The sequence below is a fragment of the Phoxinus phoxinus genome (genome assembly GCF_949152265.1).
Source record: "Phoxinus phoxinus genome assembly, chromosome: 23".
Taxonomy (NCBI): Eukaryota; Metazoa; Chordata; class Actinopteri; order Cypriniformes; family Leuciscidae; genus Phoxinus; species Phoxinus phoxinus.
Window position 1 is genome coordinate 18302674 of NC_136898.1, and position 18844 is coordinate 18321517.

Sequence of the window (18844 nt, forward strand, 5' to 3'; positions counted from 1 at the left end):
TGCTAAATTTACTGGTGCCGCCTTATGTAGGCACCAGACACACTTGCTCTTCAGATTGTGACATGTGTCTCAGAGGAGAGTGAGGATTGTGATATGAGCGCGGGGGAGAGGTGCTGTATTTAGAACCGGGGTGATGATCAGAAGAGCCAAAGGACGTCACCTTGGCAGTGTGCCTCTATCTGACTCCAGCTCTGCATCAGCATCCGAGCATCTGAATGGTGTTAAATACTGGAATGGTAGTGGAATTTGCAAAATGCTAATTTGGCCATTTTGTAGGTTTATCATCATCGCCCTGGTTATTTATAGGCAGTGGTATTGTCTTTAACTGAAACTAAAACTATTTAAAAACATGTTGATTGAAATAAAACTGAAATAAAATAATATATGTATATTAGATGGAAAACTTGAACCAAATGAAAATTAAAAATGTTGCATTTCTACTGAAATAAGGCAACTTGCTGAAATAAGTTTGAGTTAAAGAACTAAAAATAAATAAAAACTAAAATTAAAAATGAAACCGAAATATAACAAAAACTAATACAAATGACAAAAGTACATAAAAAAGTAAAAATTACAAAAAAAATATTTATATAACACTGCTTGGTGTAGCTAACAATAAAACATCCCACATTAAAACATTCAGACTGGAACTATGACCACTAAATACGAATAAATTCTAACAGTTTTTAGTAGATTATAGAGTTGAATAGATCAAATATTCAAAAATGGACTTACAATGAATAAGTGTCATGAAATGTTTAGAAATTCACACTCCAACCAATCTTCTATTTAAATATAAACAACACACATGTTTGCTCTGTTCTTGTAACAACCTAGCAATGCCATAGCAACCACCAGAACACCCTAGCAACACCATAGCAACCATTCAGAACAACCACTCTGAAGCCCTTAAATGTCAGCTAGCAACCACTCCAGAACTCTTACCAAATGCCTATAACACCCGAACAACCACCCAGAACACCCTAGCAATCACATACCACTCTGAGGCCATTAGTGACCAGTTAGTGACACCTTAGCAACCAATTCAAAACTCTTAGCAACTGCCTAACATCCTCCTGCTTCTCAGATTTCTCTTCTGATAAAAAAAGACCCTTATAATCTCACAAGTATCACCGCAGAGATCTCAGCATTGTCTGAAACTGTGCTCAGATTTGCCAAGATACCAAATCTGCAATCAAACATTAGAAATTTCACCAAGGACTTCTCATCAAATTATTCCTAAGTACTATAGAAAATGCTAAGTACTATTGTAGTTCTGTACTATATGACAAAGAAAAGTTCTTGCATGTAAGGTGATCTAGGATAAAGTTTATTCCCCTTTGACGAAGTAAAAGCAATTGTTTTCCTTTATCACAATTATATTCACCAGCTGTTCTGTCTTTCTTTCATAGCACTTCTGTCTGTTTTTTTTATTAATTTTCCTGAACCAAATTTGAACATCAGCAAAGACATAACTCACAAAGGCAAGCCCAATTGCATCTCATCCTGCCTGCTCTTATGTCTTTTATATCTGCTGAGAGAGAGACTGGAGGTAATCAAAAGCATTCTGTCGAGTGGAGTTGTGTGGAGTGGCTCTTCTCTGGCTCGCTGTGAGGCCTGGCCCCATCACCACAAGCTTCTGTAACCCCAATTAATTTCGGACTGATCTCAGACGCCACTGCAGCTCACACAGCCAGGTTTTTCCTGCGCAGCCTTTACACACTGCCCACGCACTGTCAACACAAACTGGGCTGCCATTTAGGCTGAGCTGGGATCAGCTTACCTAATCTTGACATTTTCTCACGTATGTGCGTCACAGAGAAGGTTTCAGCTCCGAATGAAAGGATAACCTCCACCAACACCCCTCCACTATTTTAGTTGAGTTATTCATTTTCATGCCGTTGTGGTTATGGAACTTTAATGGAGTAAATAGCCCTGTATGTAGGTCAAGAGAGGTTGTGCTTGAGGTGTGGACTTTTTTGAGGCATGTAGTTTACTACAGTCGACAAATAAATACAAATATATATAATATAATATAAAACATAAATATAAAATTTCCACCAAATATCGCGAAAAACTACGAACCCCTTAAAGGGACATGGTGAAGGGGAAAAATATGAGATGGAGGAAAAATTATTTGTATATTTTCTCTCACAAATGTTTTGTGTTCCGTCGAGAAACTCTGTGTTTCTCTGAGAAACTCTGAAACTCGCAAAGAGCTCAAAACGTTTCGCGAGAGAACGCAAAGTTTCTCGGGGGAGCGCAAAACATTTGCAAGAGAATGCAATAGCATCGACTTATTATTTTTCCCTTCCATCTCATTGTTGTTTTTTTCACCACATTGTCCCTTGAGGGGCTCATTAAAAACTGAACAATTTTAATGCAAAATACATCCAATGCATTTAATGCAAAAAAAGTCTATGTAATAATAAATAAATAAAAATAGAGAATATAACAAATAAAAAATAAATTATGTAATTATCATTATAAATAGATTTTATATAATTATCTAATAATCCATTCATTATAAATATATTTATTATTTCATACATTTTCCAAACAGATTTTTCTATGTTGGGTCAATTGGATATAATGAAATAAATAGAATGTATTAAATATTTAATAAATAATAATTATTTATGTATGTATGAATGTATGTATATGTATGATGTGTGTATATATGTGTGTGTGTGTGCGTGTGTTAATTTCAACATTTCTTAATTCATTATTAAAATCAAAAGTTGCATCTGTTAATATTAATTTAATGGAGCTCACATGAACTAACAACAAACAGTTGTATTTTATCACCTAACATTAACAAAGATGAAAAAGTACTGTAAAAAATGTATTGCTAATGATGTTCAAACTAAAGATACAAACTTTTACAGTAAACGCACTTCTAATGACAGATGAAGAGGAAAGCGGGCAGCACCACAAAGAAACAAAATAAAACATACATATATTTGATTAGATCTTTCAGCCATTTTACCTGCTCAGTTTGCCCAAGCGAGACATCTAGCGGTTGGTCGTCGTTGACCTCTCTCTTCGGCCGCACGAACGTCGGAGGAGTGAGCTGATGTCCCTTCTTTAGGTCCTCAGGCTCCACCCCCTTCCCATCTCGGAGACGCCCCCAAGCCTCCTGATTGGCCCTGTGTTCCTCTCTGGATGAAGCCGAGGCCTGTTGATTCGGTAATGACCCTGGTTTACTGTCCTTGTCTTTCTGTTCAGTGTGGTCTTTGTTAGCCTGGTGGGATCCTTCCGCAGATTCCTCCCCGTTCTCCGCTATGACCTCTTCAGTCTGGGCCGCGTCTTCTGGGGCCGCCCGATCCTTCAGACCGGATTTAAACGCGGACACCACCACACTGCACTTCTGCACCTTCTCCACCTGCTGCTTCCTGGACATCAGCACACCCATGGCTGCAATACAGTGACACAACATTATTAAAGCACATCAGGCCATGCAGTCACCAATGCTGATCTTTTCAGCAGTGAGCTTCAAATCCTTCATTATATTAATATAGTAAAGAGAGACAGTCCTCATGCTTGCTGCGTTGGTGTTAGCACCCTGTTGCATAACTAATATTAAGGTTGAAAACAAGACAATGTTCTATCGACTTTGTCTCTAAACCATTGCTGTGGCAATTTACGCCCACATGCTGGATCAAGCAGATTTTGTGATCCACGGCGAATGTGTTGCAAACCACCTCGCTGGCGCTTTCCTCACACAGATCTCTCAAGTAATTGATCACTGGAAAGATTTTCTTCGTATTGGCGTGCTGCCATCACAGTTCATCATCTTCACTAATGGCAACCTGTGGCGGTTTGGGATTGCAGTGTGAACAGGGAGCAAGACCAAAGCAGAGTTGTTCATTCGGAAGGTTTTCTGATTCAGAATCGGGGGCTGAGAAAGCCTTTAAATTACAATTTAAGTGTAGTTATTCAGATCAGAATAATATTACAATGAATGCCTGAAGAATACACTCTAAAAGATGCTGGGTTGTTTTAACCCAACTTTGGGTCAAATATGGACAAACTCAGGCATTTGGGTTACATTTTATAATTACATTTTTAACCCAACATTTGGGTTTGACCATATTTGACTAAAAATTGGGTTAAAACAACCCAGTATTTTTTAGAGTGTAGAGAATATTACCGGTAATTTGATTTTAAGAATTTTTATTATTTTTATATATATATAATATTAAGGTTGTATAAATTGAATACAATAATTATAATACGGTATATAAATACAATAATATTATTTACTGTCAAAAAATAAGTTTCTTATGCTAACCAAGGCTGCATGTTTAATGAGAAAAATTACAGTTAACATTGTAATATTGTGAGATATCACAATTTAAAAAAAAAAAAAAAACAGTTTTCTATGTCAATATATTTTAAAATGTAATTTGTTCCTGTAATCAAATCATTAGTATCAATGTTGAAAACAGATGTGCTGCTTAATATTTTTGTGGAAATCGCGATACTTTTCTTTTCTGAATTCTTTGATGAATAGAACGTTCAAAAGAACCGCATGTGTTTGAAATTATTATTGATATTTTTTTTTTTTTGCATAATGTCTTTACTGACTCAATCAAATCCAACTTCCTGTGTCTATTTCAATTCAAATTCACACTCTCAATTCACAAGGGAGCCAAATCTTGTGCTTCGCTTTGGTCCGTCCCATCCTCGTGTAGGGCAGACTGAGCTGATTTAGCTCGTCCGAAGCAGACATCACATAATCTTGAATGCCAGCTCCATCTATTCAGCGTTTAATCAGGGTAATGGTGTGAAACTGCTTCAGTTGGCATTCTCTCGCCTTCTAAACGCAAAGCACAGCATGCTTGTGAATTTCAATAGATATTTCCTTCTTTCATTTATTCTTAACTATCAACCCAAGCTTTGACCCATCGCGTTCTTCTCTCTCAGTGCCCACCTAAAAAAGCCACACTGTAATATCGCTGTTGTCCCAAGGCACCGTTCCGAGAGTGAACTTTAATTATGAGTGAAATCAGGCAGGCGTTTCTGAGCCTCATCTCATCGAAGGCTTGAGAGTTTTTTCCAGTAATTACCCGTGGCTGTATGATGTATTTTTCCCTGTTAAATCTCAGTGTGTTCTTGCACTCCGGCTCATAGATGTCACATATGCTGAGGGAGATGGGGTTTCATTTTTTGCCACTGAATTAATTTATGTGTATCTTTTAGGCACAGTTTCAAAGCTGTCAACAAGCATTCTAAGAATAACATTATTTTTCTCTTAAGTCAATAAAAAATTGCAATCGAATTCCCCAACACTGCTGCATGAAGCCTATAGGTGTAAAAAAGGATCGTGATTTTAGCGGTAAAAGACCGTGTAAAAATGCTACAGTGAAAAACTGTTAATTGGTTAACAGAAAGTGTCCTTACTATATACGGAAAATAACTGTGATAGATCTAATGGTACATTTTAATGTAATTTTACTGTAAAATACCGTTAAATTTACAGTTTTTGAAAGTGAAAAAGAACAACTCATTGTATGATATTTACAGTGAAAAAAACGTAAATTGACATTCCCACAATTCCCTGCGTGACACTTCACATTTTATGTATTTTTGTTGAAATAACTATGTTTCTTCTGTTATAATCTGTTATGTACATTAGGGTTTTATGTTACATTTAATGTTGTTAAATTAATGTTTATTGCATTTTTAAAATTTCATGTGTGTTACCATGATAGTGTTTAATGTTTGTGTGAATCAGACTGTGCAGCTTCTATATATTAGTATTAATTTTCTTGTGGAAGAGCTACTAGTGATGAGCTTTGATTGAACATGTTACGTGTATTACAATGGTTACAAAACAGATATTACAATAGGTTGGTAAATTAACATTATATCAGATAATTAAATATGGTTTATTACTGTAAATTTTAAGTTAAGTGTGTAAAACCTAAAATGTTGCTACTGTATTTTATACGGTAAATTTCTGGCAACCACAGCTGCCAGTATTTTACCGTAAATTTAACAGATTTTCTTTTACAGTCTAGTCCTCTTTGGCTGCTTATGTAACAAAACCAGTGTCAGCTTATTATAGTGACGCTTAGGTGCATGCATCTGAAATTGGATACGCTCCTTTTCAGAAGCACTCATTGTATCAGCCTGGGAAAGTGTAAATGCAACAAAACGTTGTTTCCTGGCAGACTTGCACAGCCCGACAGTCAGTTCATGGAACTGCTGATTTCAGCCGGCAATATGCATCAGACAGTGCATGAATGGTCTGAAGCTAGACTTACTACATGACTGTACAGTGACAGATGAAAAGTCCTCAGAGACAGGAGGCAGAGGAAGAAAGAGGTCACTGCTGGACACCTCTAGGAGAATAGATGAGAATCTCTCGGTCTACAGAGGCTCTGTAATAACGTCTGAGTCAATCCCTTTGTGAAACCCTTATGAAAATGACTTCCGGCAAGAAATCCCACTGCATCCGAACTCTCAGCACAGATTACAGTAAAACTTGTTAATTTCAGTGACGACTGGTGCTTTCAGATGCAGGGGAAGCAATTACTGCTGAAATTACTGAAGGAAGATAACTGACCAGACTCACTGCAGGACTTTTACCATATTTACAAATGGCAATTTAAACTTTCTTTCTTTTTTCTTTTTTTTCTTTTTCTTTTTTTGTCTTTTTAATTTCTTATAAAAAAAATTGTCCATAAATTATTTTAAAATTGATTTTACATTTTTATTTTCTCTCTCTCTCTCTCTCTCTCTCTCTCTCTCTCTCTCTCTCTCTCTCTCTCTCTCTCTCTCTATATATATATATATATATATATATATATATATATATAAATCTAACGTAAAAATAACTTTAATTTAGCATTGTCTATTAAAAGAGCTATATTAGGTCAAATTAATTATCATGAGCATAAACGTATATGTCACACTCAACAGACAAGAAATCCAAATAAAGCTAATATACATTTTTATTAGAACCAAAATAATGTTAATACTCTTTAATATGTTACTGGTATTATTATGCATGTTTCATAAGTGCATGTTACTTAAAAAAGAAAAAGAAAATGTTTTCAGAATCTTCAGAAAGGTAATAATTTGCTCCACATTTGAGACATTTTTCCTTATTGACCAATGTCGTGTCCACTTTTCACTATCCATTCAATTCCCAATGGATAAAATTAAGTCTGACCCTACATTTTAACTCATTAAATATACCATTTCACTCAAAATGAGATTATAGAAACAAAAATGGTTTACATGGCCAGTAAATTTGTGTGTTCTGTTTTGGGTTACGTTTCACTGTTCCCTGCTCTGGTTGGCCTGTGTTCTTTGTTCACTTTGCTTATTAGTTTCCATGGTTGTTAATTAGTTTCACACACCTGTTTCTGTTCAGCTTATCTCAGTATTTTTTCTTGCGTTAACGTTGCATGTTTGCAGTGTTCGAATTATACTGTGAGCTTCGGGGGGTACAGCTATTTCGACTTGTGACGTCACTCTGTAAACCCTAACGCTCAAAATAATTAATTGGTTTGAGTAGGACAAACTTAAATTAAACTAATTAGTTAAGTCAAATGAACTTTTATGAGTATTTACCACTTTCTTTTTCTTTCAAGTTCACAGAACTGATATATTTTAAGTAAACTGAACTGTTTCATTGTTTTGAGGTTTATGAAATTATTTATTTAAATTTAGATGAACTTAAGTTTAATTGAAAAGGCTGGGATGTCCCATTTCCCAGCATGCTTTGCCGATGGCACTCGAAATGGAGAGTAAATGCTCAAATTAAGTGTAATTTAATATATTTTTTTTGTGCAAGATTAATGTTAGGTGGGAGATTTAGTAGTGATTAATGTCTTGTTATGCTAATTTAGAAGAATGTCTGTTAATGTTGGATTTAGGATAGTGACCATCATGGTGACAAGTGGTGCATGAGCTTGATTTGAGAGCAAATAATACTTTTAAATTGTTGCACTCATATTGCAAGTGCTTCTGTATAACATACTATTGCTAATGTGTTAACAAATTAGTATGTTAGCAGTTTAGCTAGTTAAAGCTAACCCCCCTGCATGTTTGGTCAGTGGTTATCATTCCAGTCCCTGTATTCTCCCGAGTCTCAGTTTATTAAAGAATTGAACTCTCCATCGTCTTGTTTACTGACCAGCATATTGTGACAGTAAACAATCAGATTCTTTAATCTCTGCCTGGATTTTGCCTCAGGGAATGGAAAGGAAAAGACACCATTTGTATTCTGAGCCACACTCATGAAAGATTTGCTAATGTTCCGTTTTGTGGTGAGTTGACACCAGAGCTGTAACCGCTTATTCAGGAATGAGGAGGATGAAATGTAATAATTAGAGATTCAGTTATTAAAAAAAGTTTTTTCCAATCAATGTCTATGGTGATTGACACCAGAGAAAGTGCTTTTTCTGTAACAGATGGGCTTCCATATGTGATGGATTTTATCAAATAGACCTAAATGTTTCCCAATATTTGAAATGTGTCTGTTGAATATTAAGATGTTTTACTAATACTAAATGATGCATTACTATAACTGCTGCAGGGCAGATATTAAAAAAAGCACTTAATGGTTTAAAATACCACATTAATAAGTTTTAAAAGGTCTTATATGGATCAGGTAGTATGCAACACATCCATGAATACATTGAATAAATTATTCTTTATTAAAATCCCTGCTCAAGCAAAAGCAATATTCATTGACCTGAAATTCATACACAAGACAGAATATTTTTGTTGCTAAAATTCAGGGGGGAAATGTGTGGTCCCTGAGAACGTTTCGATTTGGAGATGCGGCTTTGCGCTAAAGAATGTACCAAGTCAGCATTCTCACAGAAATATAGAGAAGAAGAGAGCAATAACTTTCCCGTACACTCGAAGGCACCTGTCTCACCAACACACAGCTCACTACCAGCTAGACTTCCCTGAAAAATTTAGATGACTCTACTGAAAAAGAAATGAAGTTGGTGGCGGTAGGGAGACATGTATGAAAATTCATTAGGGCAAAGTCATATGTACACGGCTCTGCTATATCTGTCTCTCTTTACATAACATTTGACACAGATTGCAGCTCACATTATGGTCCTGCCCTTAATCTGCGATTTCAAGACTGAATTAATTGGTTGGGTATTTCTATATGTTACAGTTTTCTTAATCTCTTTGGCACAATTCTCGCATTAGAATTTTTTTTTTTTCCTCCAAACAATAAGTTCAGATCTCTGAACAGTTTCCTGATCACATCAGATTTAAATTTCTTGTTGATTTTAACAAATTGCATGTTGTGCAAAAGAGTAAGTACAATTGTCTAAATTGTAGTCGTGGCTTCTTCCATAGGGATCCCAATTCATCAGTCAGTGACGATTAACGTAGAACGTGACTGACTGATAAGGAACTAAGTTTACTAAGTTTCGCAGTAAATGTTTGCTTATAAAAAGTCTTGAAAAGTATAGAAAGCAGACAGTGTCAAAAAACAATGTTGAACAAACATGAAATTAGTATACAGTATAACAAATATTTCCATGGTGGAAAAACTATTTGAACAATGTGGCTGACACGATGACAAAAACACTTTTTATTTTAGTGGCATTGGCCAATTTACTGATACAGGACTTGGGGTTTTGAAGCATGCATTCAATGTTTTGGGAGAGTTACTACATTTTGCAGACATGCAATCGAGTTCTGATATTCCAGCAAACAGTTGTGACAATTGAGCTTACAGTTTAGAGAATGACTGACTGACAAAAAATGTGTCAAAGTGATTGAGAAAAACTGTTACAGTATATACGAATTTAAAAAAGAGTATAGTGGTTGTTTTTTATATATACATTTTTAATATTTTATACCCATACGGAAATGTAATATATGACATGTATGTCCCTATATCGCTAGTGATGCCGTCATATATGCTAAATATAAGACAATATATTGCTATCACATATATACATATCTCTACATATATGTTGATATAGGGTTTTAAAATATATAAATTTGCCATATTAAATGAGTATATTGACATATTAATATGATGTATATGATTATTATTTATTTATACTACAGGGCCGTTGAATGCTTGAATCTGATTGGTTGACAAACGTTCTACGGTGTGCAATTATTTTCAGGGAACCGCACGGCTAAAGTAGTTCCGGCAGGTCTTGACCGCATTACAGCTCCATATCACTGCGCGTAGTCAACTGTAATAACGGAAAATAGGATACAATTCATAACAAGAAAAACTGCAGCCCCATGCGCTTGATCTGCAATTTTCAATGTCTAACTTCACAATCAATGGAAACATGCAGTTTAATTTTAATAAATAAAGTATATAGTCCTATACATAATCAATAGAAAATTAAACTGAATATTTAAATAAATTGATAGTCCTGTTTACTATTTATTTCAAGTCTACAGATCAAGTCTCATTATCCACATTTCATTTAATTTCTATCTCATCTTTTATACATAAAATGTATTATTTCTAATTATTTTACCTCTTCTTGACCAGCTCATAAAAACAAAACAAATACTACACAAATTCTATTTGAAAACTGATAATTATATATGTGACATGTTTATAAAAAAACACTATCATACATACAAAAATATATGGGCTGGTTTTATATGTCAATTGTTGAATGGTTTTATATGTGGGCATATATATTTTATATATATGTGGATATATTTAATATATGTATATTTCATATGTGTACATATTACATTTCCGTATGGGTATATACAGACAGATAGATAGATAGATAGATAGATAGATAGATAGATAGATAGATAGATAGATAGATAGATAGATAGATAGATAGATAGATAGATAGATAGATAGATAGATAGATAGATAGATAGATAGATAGATAGATAGATAGATAGATAGATAGATAGATAGATAGATAGATATTGTGAGGGATTGGTTACTATCAACGCTTGCTTTCAATATCATGAGGACATACATACTCTGTGAAATCATATCTCATAAAGTGAGGCTGTGAATTGGAGTTTATAGCCACTTTATGTGAGGGCACCGGGGACACCTTGTCGTCTAATTATTATTCTGTTTGAGGCATCTGTCTGCACAGATGTTCAGCAGAAAAGGGGTTATGGGTTAGTACATTTAATTCACATATAGAGGCAACGCTTGCTTCTTGTAAGTGTTCAATTAAATCATATTTTTCTGTATACTTATTCTCTCTCTCTCTTTCTTTCTCTCTCTCTCTCTCTCTCTCTCTCTCTCTCTCTCTCTCTATTAACTATGTAAAGTGTGGCTTTACAACCAAGTGAACTGAGGCAATAATCAAAGATGATCAGCTAAAATATTCTCTCTCTTTTGTATTAAAATTGATTCATTTTATTGAATCAGTTCATTTAAATAAAGCAGCTCGAAAAATGATCAACTGATTCCCTGCACAGACATTTGCGTGACAATGTACATCTGTTTCCAATATACTGTTCCCATATATAAAAAACTAATAAAAAAAGAAAGCTATATAGCTGAGAGCAGCGATTATCAGGGGTTCAAGTGCTTTAAGGCCTTTAAGCATACACATAAAAAGGTATTATGTTTTATATAGCAAGCATAATCACTTAGATCATAGATGGAAAAGACAATTTACAGCTAATACAAGCAGTTTACAAAGGAAATACATGGTTTTTAAAGCCTTTTTTCACCTTTATAAAAGTTAAAGTGACACCTATGGCCCGATGTCCATAAAAGTTTCCATGCTTCTTTAGGATCAGGTGCTGCATGTGCATACTCATTTTTGTGAAGTTCTATGCAAATCAGGCAGGAAGAGGACGAATTTCAGCCATTTAATGGTATTTGCCATAATCTAGCATTTTACACCTTTTTAACAGTTATAGCGCCACCTATGGGCCAATCTCCTTAAAAGTTTGTATGCTTCTTTAGGATCATGTGCCGCATGTGCTCACCTAATGATGCGTTTAGGAATGATAAGCTTTAGGGTGGACTTGGCCACACCTGTTTTCTAAATGACCCAGTAATAGCTATCTAAAGGCCAAAGTTAAAACAGTTTGTTGCTAATTATTGACCCAGAGAGTCCCAAGAATTGTGCCTCAATGGTTTTATCGAGGTTGGACCAAAAACCTAAGACTGGTTCGTAAAAGTTGTTTTTTGAAATGATCTCCATTATTTAAAGAACGATTCGATTGACAGCGGTCCTAGAGGCAAATTTGCTCAGAATAAGGAGTTAAATCTTGCGGTAGGAATGACATGGGCGTGTGACAAAAATTGCGTGGTATACAATGCTTTGCACACGTGAAAAATGCAAAGGTGCCCTCCAGTGGCAGGTTTCTTCCAAATTTCTCACAGGCCTCTAGGGCCATGAATCAAACAGGCTCAGCGAGTTTCATTCCGATCAGCCTCCGTTAACCTTGTCTGATAGCTGCTCAAACTTCATTGGCTGTCGCCGGCCGCAAATGTCTTCAAAGGCACCTTGGACCAAGACACTGCATCCCAATTTTCAAGTCAATCAGACTTAGGGTTGCGTAGTTGTGGCAATGTTTATGTTTTTTATTTATAATTATAATAATAATAATAATACATTTTATTTAAAGGCGCCTTTCTCGGCACTCAATGACACCATACAGGGATACATAAGACATTTAAAAGCAGCAAAAAATAAAGAATAGAACAACATTAAAAACAACAGAAAGAGGCAGAGCAATTGACATCAAGTGAAATAGGCAGTTTTAAAGAGATGTGTTTTGAGTTGCAATTTGAAATGGCAGAATGAATCAATGTTTCTGAGTTGGGGTGGTAATGAGTTCCAGAGACGGGGAGCAGAGCGGCTAAATGCTCTGCTCCTCATAGTGGTGATAGACAAATATGGAGGGGGGGTATCCAACTTCTGTATCCAACTTTGAATTGGATACAGAACTGGACCGGGAGCCAGTTTACCATTTTGGGTAAACCAGGTTTTTGTTTCCGAGATACAGTCAGTAAGGGAGGTGGGCGGGAGAGTGGGCGAGGGTTTGGTCAAGAGGTAGAGCTGGGTGTCATCAGCATAACAGTGGAATTTAATGTTAAATTTGCGGAAGACGGCCCAGGGGAAGAAGATAAATGAAGAAAAGTAGGGGCCCCAGGACAGAGCCCTGGGGCACACCTGAAGTGACGGCGGAGGGGCTGGATTTAAAAGACTTAAATTGAATGAACTGAGTGCGACCAGAGAGATAAGATGTGAACCAGTCTAACGGGGTGTGGGTGATGCCGATGAAAGATAACCTGTTGAGGAGGACGGTGTGACAGATGGTATCAAAGGCTGCACTCAGGTTGAGAAGGATGAGGATGGTAAGGAGTCCAGCATCAGCTGCCATAAGGAGGTTGTTGGTGATTTTGATAAGTGCTGTTTCAGTGCTATGAAGTGAATGGCAACCAGACTGGAACTGTTCATACTGGTTATTGCGGGATAGATGAAAATGGAGTTGAGAGCCAACTGTTTTTTCAAGGATTTCAGAAATTTTTGATAAATTGGATATAGGACGGAAGTTGTTGAAGTTGGAGGGAAATTTTTTTTTTTTATTGGGGTAATGGCAGCAGTTTTGAATGATGTAGGGACAGTTCCAGTGGTGAGAGAGGAGTGGATGATAGCAGAAATGAGGGGAACCAGGGAGGGAAGGCAGGCTTTAACAAGTTGTGTGGAAAAGGGGTCAAGTTGACAAGTGGAAGGCTTGGATTTCCTGATGAGTTCTGTGATTTCTGAAATAGCGGGGAGCTAGAAGGAAGAGAATGAATGTGTGGCTGAGTGAAAGTCGGCTGAGATGCTGAGGTGAGGGATAGATCCAAGGTGCTGGTGGATGTTTTTGACATAATAGAGTTGCAGAAGGAGGTTGTATACAAGTGAGGGGGGAGAAAGTCAGAGCAGCAGATTAAGTCGCCTTTGGAGTGTGTGGGAAAAGTGATATGTTGCTGGCATCCAAAACTCTCTAAGCAGGAGGTGAAGTCTTTAGTAAGAGGCAGATTGATATTGTCCATGTGTCCAAAGAGCCAGGCACAGGCAAACAAGATGTATGTCCTACCAGCCCACATTGTAGATGAAGATTTAAGCAGCGCCGACGGCCAGTGAAAACGCCAGATGAGGCTCAAACCAGAACAGAACAGGTGAGCTAACTGTGAAGACTCAGACAAACGGTAGTGCCGGCAAATCGTAAAAGTATTCCAAATGAAGGCAATTACACTGTCCGATTAGGTCATAGAACCACAAAGTGAGTCTGTAAAGTCCGTAAAGTTAAAAGATAAAGGTGACCGGCGAGCAGCGGCAGCAAGTTGTACCAGCGTTCACTCATAGAGAATCCATGTTTTATTTTACCATATAATTTTTCCATGTTATAGCACCACCAAGTGGCCAGTCGACGCAGACTTTTTTACGTGACCACAGAATGAGCCCTTACATATATGTTCCCGTTCATGAGTTATAGCCATTATAGTAAAAGTGGCTCCTCCCACTTTGAATGCTTTGCCGGCCCTTAAAGACCCTGAATCAAAATTTCTACTTTTTCAAAATAATTTTCGACAATCAGGCTCCAGAGAATCTTGCTGTTCTGCAGGTTCTGATCAGGCCAAAAACCCAGGACTAGTTTGCAAAAGTAGATTTTTAGACAAAATTTAGGAGTTATGAGCGATTTCGTACTTTTCACTGTTGTAGCGCCCCCGTCAGGCCGATCGGGCGAGCCTTGGTGACGTTGTAAGCGGTTGTGAGTACTACTAGCCCTCAAAGTTAAGTCTCTACAACTTATGGTTTAGTCTGCCTGATCACTTTTATGGGAGAATGCTGATCCTTGGCTTGCAAACGAAGTATTTTTTCAAAATGGTAGTGAGCGAAGAACAGATGCCGATTTGTGAACAGTTCGGTTCAGAAAGACAGTCTGAATGAATCATTCATGAATTGAAATGATACGGGTTTCTGATCAGCATCCTCTCATGATCCATAAATGAATTCAGAAGCGCCAGTCTCCAAACAATTGAAAAATAGCCTGCATGGATAAAAACAGTAAGTATTCCTTGAAAATATCTATTTTTTTCAGAAAAAAATTTATATGACAAGTGAAGATGTTTTTGGTTGAACTATCCCTTTAAATTAAGAGTAGCCTACCTTTTAGTGTGTCGAGCTGCAGTTTAAAAAATTCAAACATTTCAGAAGCTACTTTTGTTTACTGCAGAAAAACATCTGAGTTTGTGTGAATGTTCCTGCTTCAGATGCATTGCACCTACATGTTCATCCGCCTTTGTTTTCCCCTCTAATATTATTGTAATACCATGTTTCACAAATCGGCTTCGCACTGTCAAGTTGTCGCTGACTTGAATCCCAACAATCCCTGCCTTTCATGTGTTACTCCTGTGAGGAACCGTTCTGTGAATAGGATGGCGACAAAGCATTCTCTTTTTTTCCATGGGAATGCTTCCCATTGATGTGAATATCCCATCCCCAAAGGCCTGGAACTAATCACACTAACGAGTTCACTAAGGCCACCTTCTGCCAGTGATTGGAATCACAAACACCCACCGAAAAAGAAAAAAAAATAGCAGCCAAAATTCAAAAATAAAATCGCCAACGCTCTCTGTAAAGGCTAATGAGTAATGAAGTGATAAAACACTTAATCACGTTTTTGAAAGCAAAGTGGGCTTGTAAAAATGTATGAGCGCATATACACTCATAATGCCTGACCTTGGACACTCAGTAGCCCAAAAGCAAAGTACGCTGGCCAAACTAAGAGTGCTGGGAGTTGAAATTCCACTCGCACGCTGGCCTATAGGCACGGAGGCGGCGCAATGTGGAGGAATTTGAATGTAAATGCCTCTAGAGAGAGGAGCCCCCACGTTGGCATTCAGTTGCTGTCAGGCACAGAGTCTGTGCCAGGCAATCTTCTGAGAGGAGTTGACAATGAGCGCTGTGAGAGAGACGGAGGAACCTAGAGTGTCTGCAGGGTTCCAAAGCTGACACTCATGGTGCATTGTGGGTAGAAGGGCAGACAGGAGAGAACCGAGCACCAAAAGGTGAAACACTGCTAAAGCTGAACCATTACTAATTGTTAACACATAATCAGAAAGGCCAGAAATTAATGGAATATATCAAATGTTAGCTAACATTTAGTCACAAACACGCACATGTGTTCAGGGTTATCAAGAGTCTGATGTGGAAAATGTTCACAAGGTAAAATGTATACAAGAGTTCAAATTCAGTACACTCCAATTAACCCTTTCATTTGGTTTCTAAACTTTATTTTTTTATGTTCTCTGTTGTTAATGATAATGACATTGTTATTATCAATAATATAGTTTCTTATATAAACAAATAATAATATAATTTATATATATATATTTATATATATATATAATAATAATATTTTTTTATCATAATCAAGTTCTGTTTAAATTAACTTTATGTTCATGTAAAAATATATTATTGATGATAATAATGTTATTATCATTAACAACAGAGAACATAAAAAATTAAGTTGATCTAAACCAAATGAAAGGGTTAATTGGAGTGTACTGAATTTGAACTCTTGTATACATTGTGTTGTTGTTTGTTGTTGTTATATTTATTGATAGTAGGAGTAAAAATAATACCAATTATTATTATTATTATTATTATTATTATTACTACTACTACTACTACTACACAAGTACTATAAAATTGCTCCTTAATTCTGAAATAATATTGCTTACAATATGTATTAAATTATATTAAATGATGATTAAAAATGTACACAAGAGTTAAAATTTAGTACATTCCTATTAACCCTTTCCTTTTGGTTTAATCAACTTTTTTATGTTCTCTGTTGTTAATAATAACATTAATGTTATTTGCAATAATATAGTTTCTTATATAAACAAAAATAAATAAAAATCTTCATAATTTTCATCATCATCAAGTTCAGTTTAAATCAACTTTATGTTCATATGATAATCTATTATTATTGATGATAATAATCATTACTGTTGTTGTTTTGTAATTGGGAAAAAGCCTTTAGCCATTCTTGAAAAAAAAAATATATATTTAATATAAATGTAATATAGAATAAAATGTTCTATTCAATATAAAATGAAAAACATTTTCCATGTAATACTAATATTACTTATTATACTAATTATTAATACTTTAAAAATATTATCTAAAACAAATAAACAGCATTAAAATGAATGAATGAATGAATGAATTAATGAATGAATTAATGAATGAATGGATGACCTTGAAATTCTGTAAGATCTACATGATCTTCCCTAAATCTGAGACTTTTAAGAACATGTCTGAAAGCAAGCGAGCTCCTCAGTCCATCGCCTCAATGACTACATAACACCCAGATCACTCCGGACTGTGACGTCAGAGGTGATGCACAAGGTCTTACAAAGAGACTGCAAATGATCCAGCAAAACTTACCTCTGCAGTGCTGCTCAAAGGAGCATATACACTTCATCACGCACAACTTATCATGTGTAGTGAAATCTTAGGAAAATGTCACTGCATCCATCATCACAGTACAGCAAATATGTAACGTGTCAGTGCAGCAAAAGTTATTGCGTAAAGTCTGGCTATATAAGCAGCCTCATCTTACATTTCACAGTGGAAAATCATGAAATATAATGCATGGCTCTCTCATCCACACCCGTCTATCAGGACTGACCTAGATCGAGTGGTATACACTGGGTATTTTTCTACACCCACACAAAACTGATGCATGAATGATCCGTCTCGTGATATTTAGCTACATCTATGCACAATAAGTTGCGTGCGTTTATAAGCAGCGGTTTGAATGCATGGTAATATTCTGTTGCATACAATGCACGTTCTGCAAGATGGACTAATTGGCGTTAAATGTGGACTGAGAAAATCATAATATGCTTGATCTACTTAGTAGCCTAACTATAGTTAGAAAGGAACTAAGACTAACCTGGATGATTTGGATGGTGCTCCGGTAGTTGGGACTGGATTTCTTCTGCTCCTCTCCTCACGCGCTGCCAGCAGTCATTTCAAGCGTTGCTTCCGTCAGTGAATGCTATGCGTGTGTAATCGCGGCGGTCACTGTACCACAGCCTACTGTCGCGCGCGCGCGTGTGTGTGTGTGTGTGTGTGTGACCCAGTCAAACAAATATCCCGCAGCCGAGGAAACCGCGTTGTTTGTGAAGCGCGAGCTGAAGGCGCGGAAGCTGGACAGCTCCAGTGCTGAATTGTGGAGAGCAACTTTGCTCTGGAAAACCTACAGCTCTTGTAAATAAACACTTCCCTGCTTAAAGTTGTCTGCTGCTTCAGCTGACGAACCCACTAGATTTGCCAGGGTCCAATGTTCTTCGAGCCTCTTCATGTAACTTGTTTTCAGCCTGCGAAAGGAGACGTTTCATTGGTCTGTTCAAATGACGTTGGCACTGCGAGATGAGAGGAGCCAATGCACGGAATACGGATGCAAAAACTGCTTTAATTAGAGATTAAATATATTACCTTGTTGAATTCGTGGTTGTAATCATTACATTACTAGTTATATAAAAAAATAATCAATACCAAATACCTAGATAACAGGGTGTACAAGCCAATTGATTTAATAACCATGGTCGGTTAATTTAACAAACCCAATAGCATCAATTTGTCTTAAATATAGGCTAATAGGCTATCATATATATATATAGCTAATTCATAATATTGTATTAAATTAAATGAACGTTTATTTTACAAAACATTTACAAAATGAATTGTCTGATGATTAAACTTTTGTATGGGCCAGTGGGGCACAGTTAATGTTATGATGGTAATAAAAAAATAATCAAGATTTTATATACAAATGTACGTATAATTCTGTATAAGGCAAGGGTGTAATTCATGAG

General features: G+C 36.3%; 1 protein-coding gene across 4 annotated transcripts in view; it reads right to left on the reverse strand.

Moving 5' to 3' along the window:
- The window catches only part of phf24 (PHD finger protein 24), a 37858-nt gene extending 19543 nt beyond the window's left edge, over window positions 1-18315 (reverse strand). For 3 of the 4 annotated variants that reach the window (XR_013796140.1, XR_013796141.1, XM_079599685.1), the window contains exons 1-2: window positions 17920-18181; window positions 2990-3417 (exon numbers count right to left, since the gene is read on the reverse strand). Coding sequence is in view for 2 of the 4 variants with exons in the window: in XM_079599685.1 (XP_079455811.1) it covers window positions 2990-3415 (426 nt within the window). In the remaining 2 variants the exon portion in view is untranslated. Of the gene's footprint in view, window positions 1-2989; window positions 3418-17919 lie in introns of all 4 variants that reach the window. The other variant, XM_079599686.1, reaches the window with a different exon arrangement.
- Window positions 18316-18844: the final 529 nt, after the last annotated feature.